Raw genomic sequence first — 26,412 nt, 5'->3', positions numbered from 1 at the left:
CAAACCGCCAGCGCCGGAGTCACCGCCCCGGCCCGACCCGACCCGGCCCGGCCCGGCCCGCCCGGCGCTCCCCAGGGGCCACCCTGCCGCCCTCCCCGCGCGGGCGGGTCGGGCAGGGCGCTGCCCCTGAGGGACGCGTCACCCCGCAGCTCTCGAAATAGCTCAGGGAGAGGGGCGGCGGCGACAGATCCCTCTCCCCGTCCGTCCCTCCCGTCCCGCCCGCGCTGCCCCTCCACATCCCTGGCTCCTGGAGCGCGTCCACGGAGCGCATCCCTGCGAGAGCCGGCGCTCCCCGCCCTGCCCCGTGTCCCCCGGCCGGCCGCCCCCCCGCCCGCGGCTGCGCCGGCGCGCCCCCACCGCCCCCGCACCCCGCCGCCCCGCCCCGCCGATTTGAATATGCTAATGAGGGGTTCCGGGGTCCTATGGCGGAGCCGGGAGACCATCACGTGGGATGGGGACGTGTCCTTGAGGGGTGGGCCCGACCTACCCAGGCTGCCTTAAAAGCGGGCGGCGAGCGAGGAAGCGCCTCAGTCAGAGCGAGAAAGTGCTGGGGCGGCGGGGCCGCGGCTGCTCCGCCTGAAACTTCTGAGTAACATCAACAGGGGGAGGGGAGGGCGGGCGGCGGTGGAGGAGGAGGAGGAAGGTGGTGGTGGGGGGAAGGTTAGCCAGCAGCGCAGCCCTATCCGCCTCTCCCTCATAAACCAGCCTGTGTTGGGCTGAGCAGGCCCCTCACACAAAGGAGGGCAGGGCAGGCAGGGCTGCCCCCCCTTCCCCCCCGCCTCGGCAGAGGGGCAGCGGGGAGGCGCCCTTCCCCGTGCACAGCACTCACAGCCACTTACTCCTCTCCCGTCCCCCGTCTTCTCTCTCTCCCCTCCTTCCCCTCACCTCCCCCCCACGGTTCTCCCTTCAGCCCCCCGCCCGCTGTCCATGTAGCCGCCCGGCCGCCGGCCCCTCCGCACTATGCCCATCTTACTCTTCCTGATAGACACGTCCGCCTCCATGAACCAGCGCACCCATCTGGGCACCACCTATCTGGACATAGCCAAAGGCGCTGTAGAGACTTTCATGAAGGTACCGGGCTCTGCCTTGCGAGAGGAGGCGAGAGAGAGCGAGCGAGAGTGACTGCGCGGGGAGGGGGCGGCAGGGAGCGGGGGGCTGCCTGGGCCGGGGGCGCGGGGCGAGGGCGGGCGGGAGAGAGCGAGAGAGTGCGTGTATGTGCGGGGAGGGAGGGCGGGGAGGGCCGGGCCGAGCCGGGGGGCTCCGGCGGCGGCGCCGCCTCTCGGCTCACCCTTTGCTTTGTCCCCCGCGCCGCAGCTCCGAGCCCGGGACCCGGCCAGCAGGGGAGACAGGTACATGCTGGTCACCTTCGAGGAGCCTCCCTACGCTATCAAGGTAACCCCCGCTCACCCCCCCCTCCTCCCCGGCCTCCTTCCGGCCCGTCCGCCCCCCGCCCGCCTCGCCCCGGCTGCCGGCGGTCCGGGGGAGCGCGGCACACTCGGGCTCCGGCGGCGGCGGCGCTGACATCAACATGGCCGACGCTTTTCCCCTGTGCGGTGTGTGCGAGCAGCAATGAACTGTGGGGGATATTTATTCAAGTTGGGAGAAGTGACAGCAACTCCAAGGAGAGTTCGGCTTGGCAGGGGCGAGCCAGGGGAAGGACCGACTTCAACCCGGAGAGCCCCGGACTCGGAAGGGGACGGCACTTCCCTGGCCCCGTCGTGGCGGGGGCGGGACGCACCGCGCGGGGGAAGGGGGCGGTGGGTCCACATGACACAGGACGGTGAACCTGTTGGAGGTCGCTTCACAAGCGCAGTTGGCTTCCATCTGGGAGGGTGATGTAAATAGTTCTGAGGTTTGGGCACCGGTGTCCTCAAAGAAATTTGTCCTGGGGGACAAAGCAAAAATGCTCGTTTGATAAATGGGGAGTTCTATGGTTTAAGAGAAGTGCATCATTTCAGGCTCTTTGGAGCAACATCAAATACTACTAACTTCTGAGGTGTTTTGTTAGCATTTCTAGTGAGCTGCATGCAGCAGGGAAGGCTCTTTGTAGCCTAACAGGAAAGCAAAACTCGTATCTGCAGAATAAATCTTCTCATGTTTCTCTTTGCAGGCTGGCTGGAAGGAAAATCATGCAACGTTTATGAATGAACTGAAAAACCTTCAAGCTGAAGGACTTACGACTCTTGGCCAGTCCCTAAGGACAGCTTTTGATTTATTAAACTTAAATAGATTAGTAACTGGCATAGACAACTATGGGCAGGTAGGTTGACTATTACTAGGTGGAAAAATCTTAAGACACAAACTTCCCAGAGACAGCAATTAGCTAGTTGTCCAAAAGTGGCATCTTCACGGAATATTCAATATGGGGCCTTCTTCAAAAGTAAGCAGAGCTCAGCTAGCTTGAAGAAATACAGTCAGTGACTATAGTTTTGTACCCAGCTTACTTTTTTTGTTTTCATTTCAGTCATTCCTCAGTTTTTAAGCTGTGATGTAGCCTCCAAGTTGACCTTCTCAGTTCAATTTTTTTATTTTTGTCAAGTCTATGTTCAGTACCTTAGCTGGCAAGCCTGATAGGGTTATGAAAACTTTGCTTTCTCTATACAGTGCTGAACAATTTGGGAGATGAGCCATTTTTCTAACAACACTGCATATCCAAAAGTACTGGAAGGAGCACAACTTTTTCAAAACACTTTCTTTCCAGTGAGTTTACTGCAACATTTCTCTGCATAAGTGTATTTTTATAAACCTGCCTCTTATATCAGAACCTTGAGAAACTGTGCTTTTTTAATCTCTATTGCAACTATCCCTTTAAAACAGGACTTTTTTGATGTGGGCCAGCCTTCTCATGCTCCTTAGTATGAGCTGCTAAAATACAGAAGTTGTAGGTTAAATGTGTGCATTAGGACTCAGTTCTTTCTGGTGCTGGATCAAAGCCTGGATTTGTTTTACTTGAAGGATGGTACTAGTGTTGGTCAAAGTATATAATGCACTTTTCATGTGGGACATACTAACTTGAATCTCCCCTTTTTGTTTGTTATTCTCATGTAATGCTTTGTCCACTATCTGAGGATTAGTACTTAGTACCACTCTGGTATTTAACATGGGAATATGCTTGTGAACATAAGTCCCTGTTCCTCCCCCCAACTCTTTCCAGTCTGAGTTTGTGATAACATGCCCTATTTGTTTGTGAAGGAAGTTTCATGCTGCATTGTATGGCTTTGCCATGAGATGATCAAGTGAGCCTAAACATTTTTAAAATGCCTGTTTAGTGATGAAACTTTAAAAAAGTGCTAGTTCACACATGGGGTTTTTTTTCTATTACCATCTGCTGTCCTCATACATCTGTGTATAAGTCTCCCATTTTTCTGGTGTTTTACAGGAGCTGTATGAATCTTTCTTGAACACTTAAACCCTGTAGGCACATACACAAACTATTTGCTCTTTCCCATTGCTACTGATAATTATTCTAATTAAACCCATGTCAAATAATTTGCTCTAGGTGAACCAGCTGTGCTCAACTACTCAAGTGGGCAGTTGAGTTGTCATGACTATTTTGACTCACTAGTAGTGTTCATTACTGCAATAGCTGCTCTTTTGTCTGTGAAGCAATGACTTTTTCTTTGTCTGATCCGTTTTGGTTGTAAGTCTCTGGGCTTGAACCCATCCTCATTTATGCAGTTTTTGCTCCATCCCACACGTGGAGCTGGCTGTTGAAGAGGTATTTGCATGGGCAGTCAGGTGACTAAACAGAAATTCTAGCCCTTTTTAGCATCTGCAAAAATACATGGATGTATTGCAAGTGGTAGGTCATCTGCTGCTGAAGTCAAAGATTCCCATTTTGTCTATTTTTAAAAATAATTTTTAATTTTTAAATTAATTTTTAAAAATAAATTTTAAAAATAAATTCCACAACACTTAACTGACCCTTCGGCATTTGCAGGATGAGATCTGGGGCACCTAATTGTCCTCAACTTCACACTGGTCTTTAAAACCATGTCTTGTTATCCTCATCTTCCTGTTGTTCTTGTCTACCACCTAAAATATACTCCAGACAAACAGATATTTAACTGTACATGGCATGAGAAACTTAAAAAATCAGGAAAATGAAAGTGGTCAGAATGCTCAGTTGCATTTGAAATAGTTTTCACTCAGAACATAAATTGCTGATTAACTTTTTTCTAAAGCAACTGCGAATATTAAGACCATAAATTGGTAGTTAACTGAAATTTAAGGGGCAGATACTTGAAGACTGAGTATGTCAGAGTAAGAGAAGATAATTTTACAAAAAAGCAACCATCTTAGGTGTGGTATTATGTAATAAAATCCAAACTGTTATTAATCTTCTTTTGTGGGAAATTTCTCTGGCTAAAAATCTTTTGACTGTTGTGCTTGTATTTTGATGTATTGACAAGCTTCTAAGATACTTGCTAAGATCCACTTGTTACACAAAAATGACTTGTAAAACAGATTTTGCTCACACATGCAAATGACAAGACATGATACAAGCCTGATGGGATTGTCTGGTTGTGTCTCCACCAGCGTGATATCCTGTGCCCCTGCTGAGTATGAGCTGTTTGGTTAAATGGCAGAGTAACTCACTATACTTGATTTCTTTCAAAGTTAACCAGAGTTCTCCATCAGCTGACCTTCTGAACAAGAATGATGGCTGAATGGTCATTCTGGAGTTGGGGAAAATCTCCAACAAAATCTCGTATTTTATTGCAACTTTAATGTTTGGATTTTTCTTATGAGTGTTTATCATATTACTCTTTAAGCAAATAAGTACTGACTTAGTTACTCGTAAAGATTGAGTTACCGTGAGATCAGCTGGCCCCAGGATCTCACATTTAGATCATAAAGGACACTGTCAACATACTTAGATTGTCAAGGGCCTGGAAGATTTCTTCATAAGCTATTTCTGATGTAAATGCTATGGTACGGCTTTGTAAATGCTGTGTCTTACTGAGAGGTTGCTAGATCCAATTGTTTTGAAGGCTTTTGCCAAGAAAAAATGTTTTTGGAAAGTACACGTTTTAAGGTGGCATTTTAAGCAGCACTTTTAGATTGATAAATTCAGTAGTATGCTGCTTGAATCCAATAATAGTTTTTTCCCCCCTTAGTATGCTTTTTGTGATGATTATGATAGCAGAAGAATAAACCTTCAAATAAGGTGTCAGCTTTTAGCATTCACTAAAAATAGTGATCCTTTTCACCTTCTGCATTTTTATGGAGAGCTTAGGAAAAAATACAGGATTTGGATGTCTCCAGGAACAAAGCAGTTTAAATGCACCAAGTTCAGTAAGGGCTTACTGTCACATCACACAAAATGGTGTACTTCATTAGCCCAGTTTACACTTAGATAATTGACTTTTTATTTTCTCCAGTTCAGCTTCTCCATTGTTTGAGGTAGTCAGAAATACCAAGCCTTTTACTGGCAGGTGTTTTGTCTTCTTGAAATACACTCTTAGGTCTTGTAACTGTGGCTTGTTCAGCAGGATGTGAGTAGTCACAATTTAACCAAATAGTTTAGAGTGTAGCAAGTGTGCAGCTTGTTGTAGTTCATACAGGGGTTAAAAACTGATAGATGTGTTTCTGTGGAAACAGAAAACATTGAAAATGTAGCTGCTGTTACAACAGAGTAAAAATGTAAACTAATGGTTGAAATGAACCATCAACCTCAGTTATTTGAAGTTTGTAGTGAGGTTTCTAAGATTAAGCACTGAATCTGAGATAGGTAAAATAACTATCAGTGGTGTTTTGATAGTCACATACAAAGGACCAACGTAGCACCACCAAAACTGGAATCTGATGGATGCTTGAAATTGCTAAAACTCGGATTTATTGATACCCCATGTGTTCCACGTTGCTTGTTATTTGTGTAATGATGGTCTCTTACTGTTTTTTCAGCACTATTGCATAGAATAACGTTTGAGAGGATAAAATACACTTAACTGAGTGGATTTCAAAGTGGTTGAGTTGATAAAGTATTTTTACAAATTTTTTCAGGGTGAAATTGCTTTAATCCTGCATATAGAAACAGCACTTTTCAATATTATAAGCTTTTTATGAGTTTTTTTAAACTTGCTGGAATATCTTGCACATATTTTTCTGCACCATAATTATTACTGCTATGGTAAAACTGGCTTAGAGATGAGTTTGACTTTTAAACAAATCTGATGTAACAAAAGCACCCTAACTTTGTTGTTTTGAAACAGAAAAGTCAACTATAATTTGTCTAATACGAGCGCACTTAGAATAGGTATTTTTCATTCACAATGATGAATAAGGTGCTGCCTGGATTTAGATTAGTACAAGAAACATTGTTTGGGTGACTTACCAGGCTGTGTGCAGTCTTGCCGAAAGCCTTTTATTCTGTATTGTTTCACATATGAACAGAAGCATAACTAAGAAATTTCGAGGAAAACTAAAATTCAAATTGAATTCAACTGATAAAGAATATGTTGGGAACTTAAAAATACGCTCAGAGCTGGAATGACCGATTTCTGACCTGGAAGTTGGAGGGTATCCTGCATATGATGGCATTGTTTTTAAATAACTTTTTTCTGAGTGCTTTTTCATGCTGTGTGTGACCATCAAACAATACAATTTTAGGTTAACTGCCAATTTATAGGTCTCTCTGAATATATGTTTAGACCCATTTATAGCTACAGTAGCAGAATTGCTGATGTGTTCCCACAGTAAAACTTGGCATTGGTCTGTAGAGTTCAATGTGCTTTGCCATAATGGCATAAATACTCTGGTATTCCAAATACAAGTAAATAGCATACCTAGGAGATAGTGTCTAATCATACTTGATAGGCACAAGACAGCTTTAAGTCACACATTCTAGGCTGACTACTTGCTTATATGCTTGTCTAGGTTCTCCTGAGCTTATAAAAACCACAACGATCACAGATGTGAAGTACTGTTCCCTGACATGGACTACAGTATGCTTTTGCAGTGATATGTTCTGTTTTCTTTAAATCGTTGAGCAGTTTTATTTTCCCAAGAGGCTTTTGAGGATTGTTACTGGATTTTTTTGCTCTCAAAAGTCAAAATCCTTTGAGTATGGCTTTTGTCTTGACATTGTGAGATCATAACACACTGCACTGAAATGGCCTGTGCTGCATGTGCCTCCAAATTTGGACCAAAGTTTAGGTTAGCATTTCCTGCTTTGTCATGCTGGCACAGCTGCACATGCAGTTTGCTTCTCATGTTGGTAGAGGCAGAGGTTTGTACTTCTAGAGTAGCTCTCCTGGTCTCTCTCTCTTTTTTTTTTTTTTTTTTTTTTTTTTTTTTTTTTTTGCCCCCCTTCCCCAAGAAAACCAAATGGGAGAACTTCAGACAGCAGTAAACAACATTACAATTGTAAGCATAATAAAGGCAGAAATATGAGAGGCTTTCTCACAGTCTCCTGTTTTCTGTGAAATAGCAATGGATTTAATATAAACCTATATGCCTGCTAATGTCAAAGATCTGTATGTGAAGTGCTGGTAAAAATGAATCATTCCCATCTGCTGCGTGGTGAAATTAAGCATACTGGTTTGAATTTATACCTTTTAGGCCATAACCTTTAAATGTGCCATCTTTTGAAACTTTTAGTTAGTTTTGTTTTAGAATACCCTCTAGTGAGAGCTACAGCAGGCACTGTTGAAGTGGTTTTTTACATTATGAGGTGGAACTGCTTGCCCTTCAGCCCTCCCAGCACAACAAAGTTCAGCAAAAGTCTTAAATGTTTTAAAAATCACTTGTCTAGTTCCATTCCAGTGTATTTTTAAAGAATTTGAAACAACCTTACATGAAGCACTTTATTTTTTCCAATGAAAACAATCTCAGTAGTCTGTTCCAGTAGCAGAGAAAAGATACTTCATCATGTTCTGAACTTGCTTTGACCACTTTGAATCTTGAAGTGCTCAGTATTTAAACAAATCTGATTTGGAAGGGGCAGTGCCATAACATGTTCATTCATAAATTGTCTGAATACACTGCATTTTGTCAAGCTACACTGAAGAAATACAGAATGTCATTGGACTCATAGGGCACTGATATTGTTTTCTGATGCTCAGTATACAGAATGAGTGAAAAGTGGCCATCACTTGCAATGATTCTGCCCTCCCAGCTTTGAATCCCAACCTGATTGTATGCATCTGTATGTAAGGTGTACTCAGCCTAGATCCCTGCTCTGGAACTTGTGGCCTCTTGTGTGTTCATAGTTGTGCCAACCTTGCTTCAGGTTGTGTGACTCCATATAGTAAAATAAATCAGTGATTGGTCAGTGAGATTAATAAACTGGCCTGTGACCTGTAGTGGTTCAAAATTGGTTTAAAACAGCTAACTGTTTTATCCTGCTGTTGTGATAAACTCCAGGAGGGAATTGTGGGGGAGTCTTGGGGAAATTACTCTGAGGAATTGCTCTGTGTTCATAGGTCAATCAGCTGATTTTAGTCAGCTTGTCAGTACTCTGGATTATTAACCCCCTAAAATGTGAGGAGATTTTTGTATACAGGCCTATCTTTTCTTCTTGATGTTGTGTTTTTTGGTTGGGTTTTTTTCCTCTACTTAGTGTGCTGGAAACTGTAGGACGTTACCCTTGTCCAGCATGTGGAGAACAGAGGCCTGGCTTAGAACTGTGAATTGCACTGACTGAGCCAGAATCAGCTATGTAAAGTCCTTGCTGTGAAGCAGAAAGGCTGCTGTAATTAGGGACTTGATCCAGGGCTTGGCAAGGTCAGTTATTTTTGGAATAAAGCATTCAGAAATTTGAGGAAATATAGCCAAAATAATCTTAAACTCAGTCTTTGGACCTGACTTTAAAGTTATGTTTGGTATGGATTGTTACTTTATTTTTCTTAGAAAAAGTTTATAAAGGCTCAAATACAACCTGTTTTTAGCAGCTTGCATGTACTATTGTTCATGCAAATAACTTGGACAACTCCTGTAACTTATTGGCTGATTATACAATTTCAGATTATTCCAATAGTGATTCATTTATTAATCTGCAAGTAACTAATAAGGTGCGTCTTTTTCTATAACTTAAAATTTCCATTAGCTTAAAAACAAGATACAAGTTGCAATCACAGTTGGTTTTGCTGCTTAGGTAGTTAATTTAATTTAAGAAAAAGATTCTTCCCTTTCTGGGATTATAATATGTCTCTCACATCAGTACTTAAATGTTTCAAATGTTAGTGGCCTTTTGCTATTCATTTCGATGCAGTTTGTCACTGTTTAGTTACTTGCTGAGTTTTATTGTATATAAAATCTCTGTTCTGTGCGTGTTTTGCTTTTTTTTTTTTAAACTGTCACATAATTGTGAAAGATTGAAGGACTGAATTGTTTTTGAAACTTACCAAGGACCTCACCTAAACTGGAGCACTTACAAGTTAATCAAGAAGTTATCACTTATATAATATGATATTTAAAACTCAATTAAATTTGTTCTTAAGTGAAAGAAACAGGACAAGCCTATATACTAACCTGTGGTTTTTGAAACTGTGACTTACTAATGTTGGGACCTCTCTGATTTAGGCATATGAAGACATGAAAGTATCTTGAGGTTTTAAGTTTGATGTCTTAGTAAATCTGCTATGTATTCATCATTCCTTTAAACTGCTTCCTTGACACATGCCTTCTGTTGTCACATGTGTACTACTCAATATGGAGATTTTGTATTCCAAAATGAACCATTCTTGCATTGAAACTCATTTTCAGGCTGCTTTGAGTTGCCTTTTTTGTTTTCTTGCTGTTAGTTTTGGTTTTGTTCTTGGCACAAACTTTTTGAGAGAATTCCAAAATGACTGAAGTTGCGCAATTAAATAGTCTTTAAGCAGTACATTTAGTGCCAGACTTGGAAACCCAGAATGTGTAAAGTTATGAGCATCTATAAAAATGATACTAAGCACAGTGAATTTTCTTGTGGTATGTTTCAGGATGGATGTGCAATGAAATCACTGCCTATAGAACACAAACTTGCAAGCTTTAGCAAAGCAAGCAGCTGATATGCTTAGATATATCTGTGACTTTGTTTTTGAAAATGGGTTTGATGTCTCTTGTGCAATTCAGATAGCTGTTTTGTCTCTAGCATTTCTAATTATAGAAGTGATATCTAACTGGATCTTTGATTTTTGCTGTACAGGTTTGACTGGACACAGCTAGTTTATATGTTTGGAGGTTCAGTAGTTAATTGAAGTTGTAAATGGCTCTTTTAAAAAAGATTTTTGGGGATAATACTTAGGTCCAAAATACCAAGGAACAAATTACTTGCTTCCATCCTATTTATTTTCCTCAACACCTTAAATTTCCTTTTCTTAAATGGAACTTAGGTAGCTCGTGTTATGGACATAATGGTTGTTTCAAGAATTCTCCCTTAGTTCTGTAACTGATGCGCTGAGCAGTTTGATCTCTGGCTCAGCTTTAGAAAAAGTCTGCTGTTACAATTGTGTTCTGCTTTGAAAGCCTTATGCTAAATGTATTTTGTTTAATTTCTTTTTTTATTTAAGTCTACAACTTAATTTGTTCCAGAAAGCTTCATACCACCAAACCAATGTGTGTACAAATACTGTGTGTGCAAAAATTATTTCATCTATTGCTAATCTGTAGTGCCAGTAAGGAATGAAGCAAAAACCATGTACCTGCCTTGTAATCCTACATAGGTGTTCCAAATAAGAAGTTGTGCCTAGCCCGTGTCTTAGGCATTGTAGTAACTCTTAGGTATTTGTTATGTAGCTAACTAAAGAATTGTCTAGAATATGGGAAATTAATTTGCCTACAATAACCTTGCTGTAGTCTATAGAGGAGGACAGCTGAATTTAGGTTTTGTAATCCTGCCTCATGGAGGAAAGATATTTTTTGGTAGCCATCCTTACTGTAAAATCATTGCCATTATGTTGACTTTCAGAGTGTGAATGAGTGCAGGAGAAATCATTACTGCTTGAACAGCATTTTCCATTTTATGGGGAGGGGGAAAGATGGTGAGTTAATGGAAGCATGGATTCTGACCTTGATAAATTCTAGTGGGCCTTCTTAAAACTCTGTTTTTAAGGTCTTCTCCAAAAGACAACATAATTTGAGATAGAATACTGGAGGGGGGAGAGAGAGAAGTTAACTTCAAAAGCAAAGGGAATGTGTCTGTAATACAGTTTAATGTTTGTGGCTGAGCCTCCCAAAGATGGGCAGTCTCCAGCAAAAAAAGGGAGTAGTGGAATGATAGTATGTGCTTCCATGGTGTCTAGAAACCATGAATCAACTGTTGGATTAAACATGCTTTAAGAGATTAGAGTTCACTGATGGATTACTTCTTATTTGTACTTATACAAGTACATCTAGAGTATTTAGATATATAGTTTTAAAAAGGAGGTATTAACCTGTTCCTGTGTGTTTTCAGGTAGTATGCAACAAAACATGCCTCAGGTTTATCTTGTCACTCAAATCACCTCATATGAGGATAGATTTTATTAACTTTTGCCCCCTCTGCTGGCTGGTGTTCCAATTGCAAAGTAAAGTACAAGTTTACTTAGGTGAGGTACTCTCTGATAGGCTGGTTTGGCCAAATACCGGTTTATAAATGTTGCTTTTATGCAGCTGAAACTACAGCAAAATCCATGGGAGTTGTAATTTGGGAGGATCACTGGTGGTGTTGAGAGTTGGTGTTTTCATAGTACAGTTACTGTCATGGGCTCAGTCAAGACTCATTAAGCATTTGTTAAACTTGTTTCTTTCCCTCATCCCTTGGTTGAAGAGATGTGATGGTTTTACTCACTCTGTTATATATACAGAGGAACTAGATCTTTATAGTTCTTGGGGCCACACTTTGGGCTTCTAAAATGTGCTATTATCATCTGCATTTCTGATAGCAGTTGTTTTCCCCTTAAGACATAGGGTTCTCTTCTTTTGGTTGTAGTAAGGGGATCTCTCAAATTATCTTTAGCAGGTGATTAATTTACCTGTGTTCTTTCTGAAACCTGTCTGTGGGTGAGGTAGTATTCCCAACTGCCTAGTGTGAAGGAAAGACAGAGCACAAGTCCTCCTGGGTACTGGAGGGAGAGCTAAAAGATTATAGTATTATGATACAGGATGCTTGTCCATACTGCAGGTGTGTGTGAACTAGCTCTAATAGTAAGAATCATCCTACTGTCCTGCAGCCCTTTCAGAAAAACACAGGGCATTTTTCTTGGAGATTAGTGTAATTTCTGGAATGGGGCTTTCATTAGGTTGTTTCATAAGATTTCTCTTTGTGACTGATGTTATCTTTGTCATTAATCAGGCATCAAAGGAGATTTCTGGTTTTTATTAAAATTTCTTTTATGGCTTGAAATCTTACTAACATATTTCAGAACACATCCTGTCTGAAACTCAAACTGGTTGGTGTAGTTCTCACTGAACTTTCTTCTGTGACTTCTGAAAGTGATCTTGAAATACATCTGCTGTACAAATATCTGATCTTCTCCTATTAAGACAGAATTGCTACCACTGCAAAACTGTATTACGTATTGGATAACCAACAGCATCAAGGGAACATATTGAAATCTTTATGGACAGCAAGACAGACGAGTTAGCAACTTTCCTTGTCTGTGAAGTCCATCTTGTCAAATCTTAAGCCTGTACAGAATTCCAGTATGTTCTTCAGCTCTTGCTTATTCAGGCCAAAACCAGGAGTTTCTCTGACACTGAGGTGCTTCCACTTCAAGGAATCAATTTCACTTCTAAAACAGCTATAGTAAATAAATACAATTTCAAAGTTATTTTTATCATGCAGGTTCAGTCACTTAGATAACACTGTGATGGAGTTTAGAGGTGCTGTATTTTTCAGTCTGGCCACGGAATTATGGTGCTCTTATGGCATATCCTGTGAGAAGTCAGATTTATCAAAGCACATGTTGTAGTAGAATTGGGCTACCCTTCTTGCTCTCCCCCACCCTCAGCATATTCTTCATTGTGTTCTGATAGATCAAAGTTTCATGGTGTGTTTGTGCTAAATATTAATTAGATGATATGCAGAGTAGCTTCATCTGGGAAAACTTCCATTTAAAGACAGTTTGCTTCTTATCAAGTAATAGGAAAGAATTTACTAATCTACCAAAGTTGAAAGCATGTTAATTCCCTAGTCCTATAGTGCATTACATGTATGTGCAGGATCATGGTGTGTGTCTACATTCATTTGAAAATCCTTAAAGGCAAAGTAATTTTTGTAAAGTTTAATTACTAGGTATAAATTGACTAAAATACTGTTGTGATGCCAGTGTATTCAGCTGTGTTTGTGACTTGGGAAACAATTGTGTGAAAGCATGATACAGTTGGTTCTGTAGCACTTGCCAACTATATTGATTAGTTCTGTGGGGGTAATAGAAAATAGTCAAAGCTGCTGAAAATGTGAGTGGGAGAAGTAAGTTGAACAGCATGCTGTAGTTCTTATGTAACTGATGATCAGAACAGTTGTTAAATACCTCTGTGTACTTGACTGATTGTGTTCTGCCTTGAGCAATGAAGGGGAAAGTCTCTAATAAATGTTAATGTCTTAGACATTTCCTGATTTTACTAAAGCGTAACTGAAGTTTCTAAGAAACAGAAAGTGAAAACCATGATGGATTTGGACCGTCTGTTTTAGTTTGAAATTCAAGCTCAATATTTCAGTATTTTTTAAAAGCTGTTTATCAGTTTAAAAATAGCTTTAAAGCTAATAATTTTTGTCATTCTTTTAGATTTCATTTTAAGCTGTTGTTTTTGGACAATGGTTGCTCACAGATTCTCACGAGCATTTGTGAGACTCTTGACCTAAATTATAAAAAACAAAGATTGAATTCAAAAATTGATATTGCAGTTTTGTATTTCCTGGTCAGATGTCTAAATTTACTGACAGTTAGGGCTGATACTTCTGAAAATGAAAAGGCTCTGCTGTGATAATGGGAGATAGATGTGCAATACAGCTTGCCAAGTTTTATGATTTACTGAAATGAAAGTGTACCTTTTAGACACTTGTCGTGATCTCAAAATGCTTTTTTTCCAGTTCCTCGTGATATGTTCTGTTAAAAAATATGCACTTCAGTTCATGTCTATTTTCAGCTTCCAGCCTTTCTTGGGCATGAAGTTTCTGTACTACTAAATACTTTTGTAGTAGTTGCTTGTTGTGTCATTTATAGTCTCTGATTTGATGTGTTTTGGTCACATTTCTACCTCATCTATTTCTTCAGTTTTTCAACACTTCTGACTCTGAAATTAATATTTAAATGTGTTCTTTGAGATAACAGTAGTATTAAATTAATCTTTTCTTCCTGCATGTGTAATATTGTATACTTGCATATGTAAAGATCACAATAGCTCTTGAACTGCTTTACCTGTACACTTGGAAGAAGGAAAAAAGTCATGCGTGTATTAATTAGCCATGCTGAAACTTGATGCTAAGCTTGCTTGCTAGTGGAAATGAGCTCTTAGTTGTGAGAGCCTTAACCAGGCAATAATGTGTCTTGATAATTTGATACACTCCTGACTTGATGTGAGGCTCCCTCGGAGAGCACAAGCTGAGCACACAAGCTGGGATGGCATGGGATGCCTCTTACTGTAACCTGTTGTGAGTGGTGTGTAGCTTAGTGGTGTTCTGTATTTATGTGTTATTTGAGCACAGAGCTGCTTCAGCTGGAGACTAAGGAAAAGACAACCAACACAACTGAGTTGCTTTGTGTTTTGGAACAGTCATGAAGCTGTCAAATTGTTCCAATGGAAGTGTTGTGTAACAAGTTAGTTTAAGGCTTTGAATCTCTTGCTTGTTCCTTTTTAGCCAAGCAAGCTTTCCCTGGTATTGATGCTGAGTTTTAAGTAACTTTGTTTCCAAAAGAAGTCTGTGTGTTTTTTTTTTTTTTTTTCCCCTTGGTGCATATCTGTCCTTGAAAAGGCAGATTGTAGGTGAATGAAAAAATCTTCCTTGGACCTTGTTACAGGGTGGTCAGCCATTAAAACCTTAGGTGCTTCTTCCTTTTTTTGCCTCTGCTACAAACTTTCAGAAGGAAAAGAAGTGTGTTGAAAAGATTTTGCTTCTGAAATAAATAAAACCTCATGCTGGTTAGCTAGTTATTGGAGTAAGTTGTAAGCAGGCTTATTATTATTTATACCTTGTTATCCTGAGATGCTTTCCAGTGCATTGCAGTGTACCTCTAAGTTGCCAAAGAGCTGGTAGTGTGCTCTGTCACTCATTGTTTCTCTGCATATCCAAAATAATTGGGCTGGACTGAATTAATTACCTATGCATTTACAGTCAATGGTGTTGCTATGTATTTAGGAGAATATCATATTTCTAAGATGTGTAAATATGAAGTGGATTTTTTTAAAGTGTATTTCTAGGGGAAGATAAATAGAAAGTAATTTGATTACTGTGGAATTAGGTTATTTAGATTGAAATAAAATTCTCAACTGATGTTGACAAAACTGCTGCAGTTTAGTTAAAAGAATTGGTAAGTCTTCTGGAATTTAATTTTGTCACATCTCACTGTTCAGAGCTTACATAAATAAGCGGGGGTTTTCTTAGAGGAATACTTGACTTAATACTGGTTTTGAATGCCTTTGTATAACTAAGGTGAGGAGCAGGGTCAGAAGAGTCAGTGGTGGTCATTAAAAATTAATGACATGGAAATTTTTAGTCAAAACCAGTAAATCTCAGTAATAGGCATTTTTACTGGAATTCTTCCTTGATACATTTTAATTATGTTTGTGAACACAAGTTGATTCTTAGTACGTCAGTGACTGTCCTTTGTATAGGTAAAATGCTTGTGATATTATAAAAAGTAGACTGAGGATGAAGACATTTCTCCCTCAGACATGTTTTGTAGGGAGCTCAAGCTCAGCAACTCTTGTTTCCTTCCTTATAATTTCATAATCATTCTGAGACCAAACTGTTTAAGGCTTAAACTTCAGATGGGTAAAATTGAGACAAAGTATAGTTAAGGAATAAAAAAAAGTTTTTCAAGATAATGAGTATATCCAGGTAAAAGGTGTTGCCAGAGATGAAAATTTTAATACTCAAATTGCATCAGAATATTAACTTAAAGAGCATTGCTTATGACATTCTAAAACTAAAATTTTATTTTTATCAGCTGTCAATTCCTTTCTACAATAATTTCTTAGCAATAGGGTTCAAGTATTTTTATGGTCAGTATTCATGAGAATATCTATTTACAAACCCTGCTTTCTGTATTATTTCAGTGCAATGTAATTAGCTTTCAGCTGATGTTTTGCAGTTATGGTAAACTATTAGTTGGCAGAAAAACATACTGTAGCTGTTAAGAATGAAATAAGGCTAAATATTCTTAGGAAATTAGTTTAATTAAAATTGAGTGTTTTGAGAGTCCTTAAATCTTTTGAGTAATTGTTTAAATTAAAATACAAAGTAGCTTGGCTTTTATGGGAGAGATTGATCTTTGTTTTAATGAGTTTTGCTTATTTTTTGTAGTAATAGTATGTAATAGATTGCTATTTGAAAATAATTTTAAACATTTTTTTCACTAAGGTTTGAGAATATATTGACTACTATAAATGTGGTGTTGCCACAGTAATCAAACTGGATACCCTTCACCAAATATATTTCAGATTAAGTAATAGTTCTGTTTGAAGCACAAAACCAGTAGATGATCTTTTATATTGAATGGGTTCTAAAAATGGGTTTAAAAGATCTTCTAAAACCTATTAATTCTCTCCCCATATTTTTAGAGTAAATCATAAGCATTCATGAGATAGTTTATCTTTATAAGCAGAATTAGACTCTGGGTTTAGTTACATTTTTCTTAGTTTCCTGAAGAAGAAAAAAAGTCCTTGAGATTAGCAAGAGAAGGAAAATAGGACCTACAAAAAAAAAAAAAAATCTTTATTTTGGTGACTTTTATTCAGTCCTTTATTAACCCTAGGTAGAGTTAAATGTGGTACCTGAGCTTGGAGTTGACATGTCCATGGAATTCTTTGGAATTCTGTTTCAGGAGGCAGAGAAAGCTCCTAGAATACTGGCAGTAGATAAAGGAAATACCAATAACTGACCTCAAGTTTTTGCTACAGCTAGGCTAGGTGCATGTCTTGGTGGGATCCTAGAATATCTTACCTTGTATATGTTTTTGTCTTAAATGGTACATATGGAAAGTAGATTTTGCATGCATGTTGAAGCACTTTGATCAGAATGGAACTGCTGCTATTTATATCAGTCTTAATACACAGAGTGTTAATTTTTAACCCAGGGGTCATGATCACAAGATACTATGCAAATACTTTACTTGGAGACACAGTAATTAAATCACACAAAACCTTGGAATAGGGGGAATTGGAAGTATCTTTTGAAGAGATGGTTGTTTCTCTAAACAGCTGCTAGTTAGTCAGACTACTTCAGCAAGCATTATTCTTGAAGTCCTGTTAACCATTGTTGCTGTGTTTCTGTATGCATTCATTGAATACAGACATGCTAAATGTCTAGCTTTCCATGTTCTGACTGTAAAAAGGCTCAGAAACCCATTGTGCTGTACTATGCAGTACACGAGAACAAATACCTCGAGCTTTGTTGTTTTGTTGGTGGATATCAGTGGCTATTTAATGACTGAACAGAGTTTGTTACATCATTTTAAGTAAAACTACTTTTTTTCCCTTAGGGACGAAACCCTTTTTTTCTGGAGCCAGCAATAATTATAACAGTTACTGATGGAAGTAAATTAACTACTACCAGTGGGATACAGGAAGAGGTAAGATCTAACCTCTGGTTACAGTGATGTGTACTAAACATTATTTAAACATTGATATTGTTTACAGTACGAGTGTATTCCTCAGAATAATGCTCATCAATAGCTTAAACTTCCTTGTGTTTTGAAGTAATTTTATGCAATAGCATTACAGAAAAACAAATAACTTTTTCCTTACCTCATGCAACAGAAACCTGTGGTACAACTGTTGATCTGTTTAGTAGAATGAGTTTGTTATTTCTGTCTAGGGAATTCATGGTTTTTCAAATGTTAGCAGAAGGAATTGATTTCTGTAAAGTATGTATGTCTTTAATTGGTTTTGATATAAGTTCTTTATGTACAGACCCAAGTTAAAGTAGTGATTTCCCAAAGGATGCGGCCACTAGGGAGTATGTGAAACATGTACTACTCTCACACTGAGTTCTTAAAAAGATTATAATCAAATCAGTAGTCCTTATAATTCAAGATAAGAACTGAAGAAATATATTCCAAATCGAATCTGTAGAGCAGTTTAAAATTGAGATCTGAATATACTGGAGTACCCACTCAGACATCTGGCTAACTTAGAGGTATAGCAAATGCTGAGGCACTGAACTATTTTAACTATTTTAACTCACTGGCCATTTTGAATTCTTTCCTTAAAAAGATGAAAGTGGTCACAAGGGATAGGATTGGTCTGGCCAGCTCAGTGCCCATAGTAAAAAAAAAAAAAAAAAAAAAAACCAACCAAAACAAACTACAGCAAATGCCTAAGCTCATTCCCTTTTCAGGGAAAAGGTTAATATCCAAAACTCCATTTTAAAACTTAAGGGGAGAATGTAGACTTGTGCCTGTGCTGCACCACATTTGACTGTACAGATTAACTTGTACTTTGCTGTTCATTAGTGACTCAGATTTCTCCTAATAATGTATTATATTGCATTCTTACAGCACTTACAGAATTTGTCTGTATGAAAAGTGGTATTTGAGTAGTTTTTGTAATATATCTGACTTAAAGGAAGAGAATTGCATAATTCTGTGTGGACTCCCAACAAGCATAGCTAGTAACTGAAAGGGAATTCCTGGATCACAGTAACAAGTAGGTTATCTGTATGAAACCTCACTTCCATCATACTTTTTTTTACCCAATAAGCTATTTTCAGATTAATCTGGTGATTGAATGGGTGCAGTACAAAATACTGAGTAGACTAGAGTAGTGTGATGCTTTTTGAGTCTTTTGCAACATACATGCAACATCTGTTAGCAGCAGAATACTATTTTGGGTAATCTCTTAGCTGTGTAAGTCCTTCCTTGAGGAGAATAATCTCTGTTGTCAGATGACGAGTAAAATCTGACACTGACATACTGGAGTGAAGGACACCAAGGTGCTCAGAGGGTGAAGCAAATAACTTCTGGGTAGAGGCTGAGAACTGGGTTTGTTCAGTCTTCAGAAGAGAGGACTGGGGAGTCCTTTACCACCCTTTGCAACAGCTTAATGGGGCAGGGAGCCTGTCTTTTCCTGAAGGTACCCAGGGCTGAGATGAGAGGCAACAGCTGCAAGTTCTCCAATGGGAAATTCTGATTGGATATCAAGAAAATCTTTAACTGTGTGGGTGATCAAACACTGGGCATGTTGTCCAGTGGTTGTGGAGATGGGAAAAGCTGCATTGGACAAGGTCCTGAGCAGTCAAAAGCATCTGGACTGTATAACTTATGTCATGTGTCCCTTCTAGTGTATGCAGTGCTATGATTCTATGTTACATTTCCTTTCATCTTCATTATTCAAAATGATTTAGGTAAGTTAAGCTCTTTCTCTAACAAGAGTCAGGTCTTTTTTATAGCCAGCCAGGGTTTTTTTGTTCCTTTTCCTTTTAATGTGGGTACAACTTTTTCATGTTAGTCTTTGCAAGAAGACATTTTCCTAGAGTCAGGCAACCATTTGGTCATATATTCACATCTTTAAACTGTTGTAACTTAGGTTGAGAAAAAGAGCTTTCTGGTGACTGCATTAATCTACTAAATTTAGACTTGGCTCATGAGCAGTCCTGACTGATAAGTGTGTGCTACACCCAGAGTTTGTGTTGTGATCATGTCAAATTGAGCCCAATGTTACAATTTTGTGATTATTAAATTACATTCTAGAAATGCAGAATTTGCTCTAATAATAGTGAATTAATGTGGGGTTTTTTTGTTATAAATAAGCCAATGTAAAGGTGTTCCATTCCTCCAGAAGGCGGAGTAACCACTTTTCTTCCTGCAAGACAAAATGCAAATTTGTTTGTATGCTTTTTCATATGTATGTACTGGGTATGTTTCACACCCAGCAAAGAATGCGAATTTTTTTTCCTCCCCTTTTTTTTGCCTTAGGTGTATTGGTAGGAACATTCTTAACACTATCAAAGAGGAACAAAGCATTTGAAGGGCGCTAATGTCTTTCAGGGATGATTTTTTGCTGTTGTCAGTGTGTGTCCTATTGATCAGAAATTTTCTTTGTCTCCATTGAGTGTCCTTTGCAGTTACCTCTCAAGTTGGACATGCAGAAATGAACTAGAATTAGTACAGGAACACCACCCTGGAGATACAGAGGTTCATTGCTCCTCTTTGGTTACTAACAAAGCTTTTTCAGTCACTTTCAAATGTCCTGTTCTTTGGGTTTGACTTTGGGGAGGCTGTTCAGAGTTGGTGTTGGAAGTGATCGTATCCCACTGGCTATCACAACGTTTTTACATCCTAGCATCGACTGAGGCAGTATATTTTTAGTTCTTTTAAGACATATGTACAAGAGAACCAACAATGTTGGGCTTTGGTGTTTTGTTGGGGTTTTTTTGGAAAGCCTGTGAAGCCAGCATGGAACCTGGAGGCAAGTTTTCTCAAAGCTTTGTCATTCAGATGAACATTTGCATTCTTACAAATGCAATCAGTTTATCACTATGCGAACACTGTCATTTGCCCTAGTGTGAAGCAGTCAAGCTTAAACCCTGTTCCAGAGCTCTTGCTGAATTCTTCAGATGTCCTGTTCCTTTGTGGATTTTAAAATGTTTGTTGCACATAGAGCCTTACCCTTCAGTGAGTGCTTCCTTGTCTCTCACGGGTGTGGTTACTCAGACTGAAGACAGAAATTATATTGTCTATGCAATTTTCTCCACCTGCACAAGTCAGTAACATTTTTGGTTCTGTCCCTTCTGGCACTGCTTTTTAATGCACCAGTGCCAATGTACAGAAAATTACCAGCATCAGTTCTATGTGTTCTGCGTGGCCTGTTGACCAGACCCTTCCCTGGATTCACTAGTTCCAGTCAGAACTTGAGGAGGGGATGGGCTCATACTATTGGCAAACCATCATTAATTAGTAGGTCTCATGTTATGGATTCCTTACGGAGTGGCTTTTGCTTCTGGCCTGATCCTCCAAATTCAGTCTTAGCCCTTTCTTCATCTTTTGTTAAGCAAATGTTTAAATGCTTGAAGGGATTTCTTATTCCTCTTTATATTATGAAATAACATACTTTTCCAGTTTTACAACTGCTGAGCTATGTTCCCTTGTCCTCCCTCTACATACCCTCTAAGTAGCATTTAACTTGTCTGTAAGACTGAAATGGGGTTATTAGCATATTGATACATTCTGATGATTATACAAGCAAAAAGCATAAGCAATGCTGCTTGGTTTCTGTTTGTTGCTGTTCTTCGGATCTTCCAGTTATGAGAGACTCTAACAGGAGGAATCTGTGATTTTCATGAGACTTCATCCCGCAGCTGTTTGGCATTGGCACATTGATCCTTCCCAGAGCTGATCACCTTGTATTGCAGTTGTAACAACTGTGACAAGTGTCAAGGTTCTGCTTACTTTGAAGAATAATCAGGAGCTCTAAATGCTCCATTATGTTTTTTATTATAGTTCCTCCAGTTAAAAATTTTGATTTCTAAACAAATTCTGCAAGAAATGTGTAAATAGCATTATATTATTATATTATTGCATATTATTAAGAAATATGCAAATATCATTAAATGTATGTTCCCATTCTTTCTCATCCTTATTATTCCTGGTAGCAGGAGTTTTTGGGTTCACAGCACTTGACACTGAGCTCCAGAGCTCTTGATGTGTAACTATATCAGCTCAGTGAGTACTTGGTCATGGTTAATGCTGGCTTTGGAATGGCCAAGTACATCATGACATTGACATGGTGTGTCAGTTGACCTTGATGTCTTTGGGATCTCCTTGAGTTATCTCCCATGGAAGAACAATTTGTGCTTATGTGTTATAACTGCATAGGATTGGATGGAAAAAGATGTGAAAACAATGTTTTTGATAACTAAGTAGAGTTTATCACTCTGTCAAGAGCTGATGTTCTCAGCTGGGCTTGAATAGTTACCTGTCCTTAGTCCTGTAAGGACGAAAGTCTGCATTTGCTTGGAATGTGGGATGTTTGTCCTTTTTCTGGGTACCAGAAGAGCATGCAAGGAAGGTTACTTGCAGATAGATTTCTTTTTTCTAAGATTTTTCTTTTTTATGGTACAAAAAGAGAAGTTGACTGTAGGCATATTTTTTAGTGCCTAGTCTTCTAACAACCTTTTATGAGGTTTCCTGAGATGGAGCTGCCTGCTATTACTTGGGTACTAAAGCTTAAGCAATGCTATTGCTGCCCCTTCTAATGGATGAGCCCATACGTGCAGCCATTGCCAGAAGATCATTACTGTCTTTCTCACACTGCCCTGCTGGTGCAGAGTGCTCTAATGCTTATCTAACTTTTTTCATCCTATGGTCTCTAGGATCCCCTTTTTTTTTTCTCTTCAGGATTTTAGACTGTGCTGCTTCTTATGATTGCATTAATGTAGGTAGAAACAAGGACTGAGAATAAACAAACCTGCTCACCAATAGCCTTGTACTGAAGAGATCTTCTAGAACATTCTTATCTTCCACCCCCTCTTATTTCTGGAATATTTTAGTTGTCTTAAAGGCAGGAAGAGTGGCATAAGGCACACACTGATATCTCATTGTAGCATTGTGGCATTTGGGAATGGTAGGGCTTCTGTGTGCTCCTACAAACAAGTGATGAGACAAACCAGCTGGTTTCTAGTACTAAGCTGGGAGTTCACTTGTCTTTCTACAGTCATATGTTGAAGACCATAGCTGATAAATAACCTTCCCTTAATTAGTTCAGTCTACCTTTATCTTTCATACTGGTTGTTGAGAAAGAGGAAAATGTGTGCATGCCTTCATATTAAAATATGCGTGGGGAAAGAAATGAAATGCAAGATGTAAAATTCTAGGCTCATCTTAGTTTCTGCTAGGTATGCAGTTGCTATGGTAATACAATACCAGTTAAAAAAAAGTAACTGGAGGTGACAAGACCACATTGCTAATATTGGTGAATGAGGTGGTTTGAATCTATAACTTTGCCAGTATAAGTGTAAAAGGATATTAAACTTAACTGGAATTAAATTGTGGGAAGGTGAGGACATTTGATTTGATGATGATTGCTTTGCATTTTGTCCATACAGTTTGAAAACATTTCTGATAGCAATATGTACGTAATGCAACGGCCAGCTTCTGATTACTCTTTGGTTTTGCAGTTCTCTCCATAAATCCAGCTGAGCCAAAGAAATGTTTTGGAGCTTGAGGTAAACTGAACTCGGGATAGTCTTGGTGCAGGATCCAGTGGGATACTTTATATATAAAAATAATATATAGTAAAAACCAAGTATATGTGCTGCCCGAAGAAAAATAATGCTGTTACATAGGTGTGTTTTGCAGATCAAGTATACTCTTTGGAGATAGTATATCTTCAGTTAGATCTAAGTAGGCAAGCTTGAATGGCATTCCTTAGTAGCCCCAAGTGAAGATGGTGGAGTGCTTGCAATTCAGTCTCCTTATAGTCAGGATTCCGGGCTGTTTACTAAGAATGTGGCTATTCTTTTAACTTCTTTTAACTGAGTTTCCATTGTCAGGCAGTCTTTGTGGCTCTTTGTGTAGAGGAGAAAGACATGCATGTCAATCAGTACTAAACTAGCTGAGTTCCCTTTGACCAATTTCGTGTAAAACATGAAACATCTGGGGAAATAGTTCAGTTCTTACTTGTACTACTCTGTGCTTGCATAAGCAAAAAGGAATTCAGGAGGAATCATCGGGTGTGCTGAAAAGTCCAAAATATTCTGATACTTGGCCACATGTTATGAGTAGGCTTGTTGTGCTTGTTCATAGCTTTGAGATTGTATCAATAAATTGATTGCTTTTCAAACATTAAGGCATGTATTTTTCCCAGTATGAGATGCTGTAATTATGTAAATAGAAATAGCTGAGGTATCTGGTTTTGGAAATCAGGTTTTAATACTTTTGATACTTTTAATACTTTATCTCTTCGAAATAAGCAAACAAAAGACCTTTTTTAACAGCTTTCTGTAAATTCTCTAACACTATGAACTAGAAATGAAGGCAATATGTAATGAGCACTTACGTGGATTTGCATCAAGTTTTGGAACAGACTAGTACTTTCTTGCTAGGATTGAGCTGGGCTTGAGAATTTGAATGCTGCATGAGAGAAAATGTTTGAAGATGTGTTGAGTTTGCTTCAGCATGTGGGCTTAACCCCCTTGTATTTGGTGTGGTAATGGAACTGTTTGCACCACTTGAGTCATTGCTTTGGGGATTTTCCCCCCCCCCTTTTGTTGCTGCAGTGCTCCAGGTGAAATGAGAATTTTGCTTGTGCTGACAATGGTATCATCAGCCAGGGATGTATAAAATTTTCTGAAACTTGCAATTACTTGTTGCAAAGCTGTCTGCTCAGGGCTTCTGTAGCTGAATGTCTGGATAAGCTTTCTTTTTACCACTAGTCTGTGTGAAGTATCTGCATGCAAAAAGCATCTATGATCTTGTGAATGCCTTCTGCTGTCCTTTAGAAGCTTTTCTCATTGGGGTTAACTAGGTGTAAAACTGCTGCTATCCCAGGACTTCTAGGTGTGTTCTGTTAGTGTGTCGGGCTATTGCTGTTAGTGGTTAATAAATGTCCTGACCATTGCTGTATCTCTACTGTGGCATGTTTGAAGCCTGACACTTGAATCTCTTTACTGTCTTTTCTGTGAATTAAAGTAAAAAGAGATGCTTCCATGTGTTTGGTATCTTCAATATTCTGAATTAAAACTTTTGAGTAGTTCTTCCCAGAGGCAATACAACAGCACATGGCAAGCAATTCTTCCTTGTATGTGTAGCTGTGGCTACTGTTAACACCTTCTTTTCACTTAAAGCACAGGCATGAGTTAATTCTGGGATATACCCAAATTATCTAAAATCTTTCTGATTCTGTAACATAACTACTGCATTAGTTCACTTGAAGCTGTTATTTGGAGTAGGTAATCCTGCCTGATATACACTTAATTTTTTTAGCAGCTATACCCAAGCTATATTTCTTCCATGAGAGTCTTGGATTAACATTGCTTTTTTGTTCAGTGGTGCTTATCTTGAAGAATTGAGGAAAAGTACTAAGCTAAGAGTGGGCCTGTTCTGCAGAAAACTGAACAAAAGAACACAACAGTGAAGCTGTTTTTATTGCTGAAATTCTAAAGAAAATACTGATTCTGAGTTTGGATCAGTTTTTAAAAGTGGTTATCACTTGATTTGAGGTTCTCAACACGCATTATGTTGCTCTGAAATGGCCAAGTCTTGATTAAATGATGGATGTCTTGGTGGTAATGTACAGTACCTGAATGAAATTATTAAATGTGCGTGGAGAGAGAAGTGTGCTTATATAGAGTGAATTGCCACTGCTATGTAACCTGAATTTTTGTTTCTTTTAAAAGCTGTGTATTCACTGATTTAAATTCCTTTCCAGCTCCATTTACCTCTCAATTCCCCTTTACCTGGAAGTGAGTTGACTAAGGAGCCCTTTCGATGGGATCAGAGGTTATTTGCTTTGGTTCTTCGTTTGCCTGGTATTACAGCCCCAGAATCAGAGCAGATGACAGGCGTACCTGTGGATGACTCTGCAATCACGCCTATGTGTGAAGTCACAGGAGGTGAGTGCCCTTGTTTCCTTTGACAAGTCATTACTTTCCAAAGTGCAAATTAATTCAGTTTAGTTCAATTAATTGTGTGATTCCATGTCATGGGATAAGGATTTCTAAGTTCTTCCAGTACTTCTAAAAAATCTTGAGACTGATATAATGCAGCTAAAGACACTTACAGCATTAAAGCTACAGACAATTTAAATGTAGCCTGTCTTGGAAGAGTGAATCTACTTTCTTCAGAAGTTTTTTGTGAGAGAACTTACTTTTTTTTTTTTAGTACACCTTGGCGTTGCAATTAGAAATTGTAATAGAGTCTGTTCTGCAGTACAGTTTTGGTAAATTCCTGTCACACTCTGGTCTAAAGAAGCCAGAAGTGAAGGAAATGGGTTGTTTCAGGATTTTTCCCTCCAGAGCATGCAGAATGCCTTTCAGAATGCATAATAATTCTGCAGAATTGATACTTGTCTCAGTTATAGATCATATTGTTAATATCTTAGAACATATTCCAGATCAAACTCAGGCACTGAGTTTATTACGTTTTAAAAACGTACTTATTCTTCTGGTGCATCAGAGGGGACCTGATAGAGAGGAAACAAAGGGCTTTGAAAAGTATTCCAAAAAGATTTGATTCCACTGCTTTCTGGCTGTATGTAGGCTGTTCTGGCAAGTTCTTTGACTGAAATTTGTGGGCAGTTTAAGTGTTGATGTCTGTCACAAGGGGGAGCCCATTATCCATGAATGCA

At 39.1% G+C, this 26,412-nt stretch overlaps 1 protein-coding gene across 2 annotated transcripts in view; it reads left to right on the top strand.

Annotated features, from left to right (window-relative positions):
- Positions 1-510: 510 nt before the first annotated feature.
- The window catches only part of INTS6 (integrator complex subunit 6), a 40,895-nt gene continuing 14,993 nt past the window's right edge, over positions 511-26,412 (top strand). The window contains exons 1-6 of one of the 2 annotated variants that reach the window (XM_042014322.1): positions 511-589; positions 911-1,071; positions 1,315-1,392; positions 2,111-2,260; positions 17,610-17,699; positions 25,495-25,678. In XM_042014322.1, coding sequence (XP_041870256.1) covers positions 961-1,071; positions 1,315-1,392; positions 2,111-2,260; positions 17,610-17,699; positions 25,495-25,678 — 613 coding nt within the window. In that variant the 5' untranslated portion in view covers positions 511-589; positions 911-960. Of the gene's footprint in view, positions 590-640; positions 1,072-1,314; positions 1,393-2,110; positions 2,261-17,609; positions 17,700-25,494; positions 25,679-26,412 lie in introns of those variants that run through there. The other variant, XM_042014323.1, reaches the window with a different exon arrangement.

This window comes from Corvus kubaryi, unplaced genomic scaffold, assembly GCF_017639235.1.
Source record: "Corvus kubaryi isolate FWS band 111438036 unplaced genomic scaffold, C.kubaryi_AGA036_p1.0 split1-65, whole genome shotgun sequence".
Taxonomy (NCBI): Eukaryota; Metazoa; Chordata; class Aves; order Passeriformes; family Corvidae; genus Corvus; species Corvus kubaryi.
This window is presented reverse-complemented; position numbering and strand designations above follow the sequence as displayed.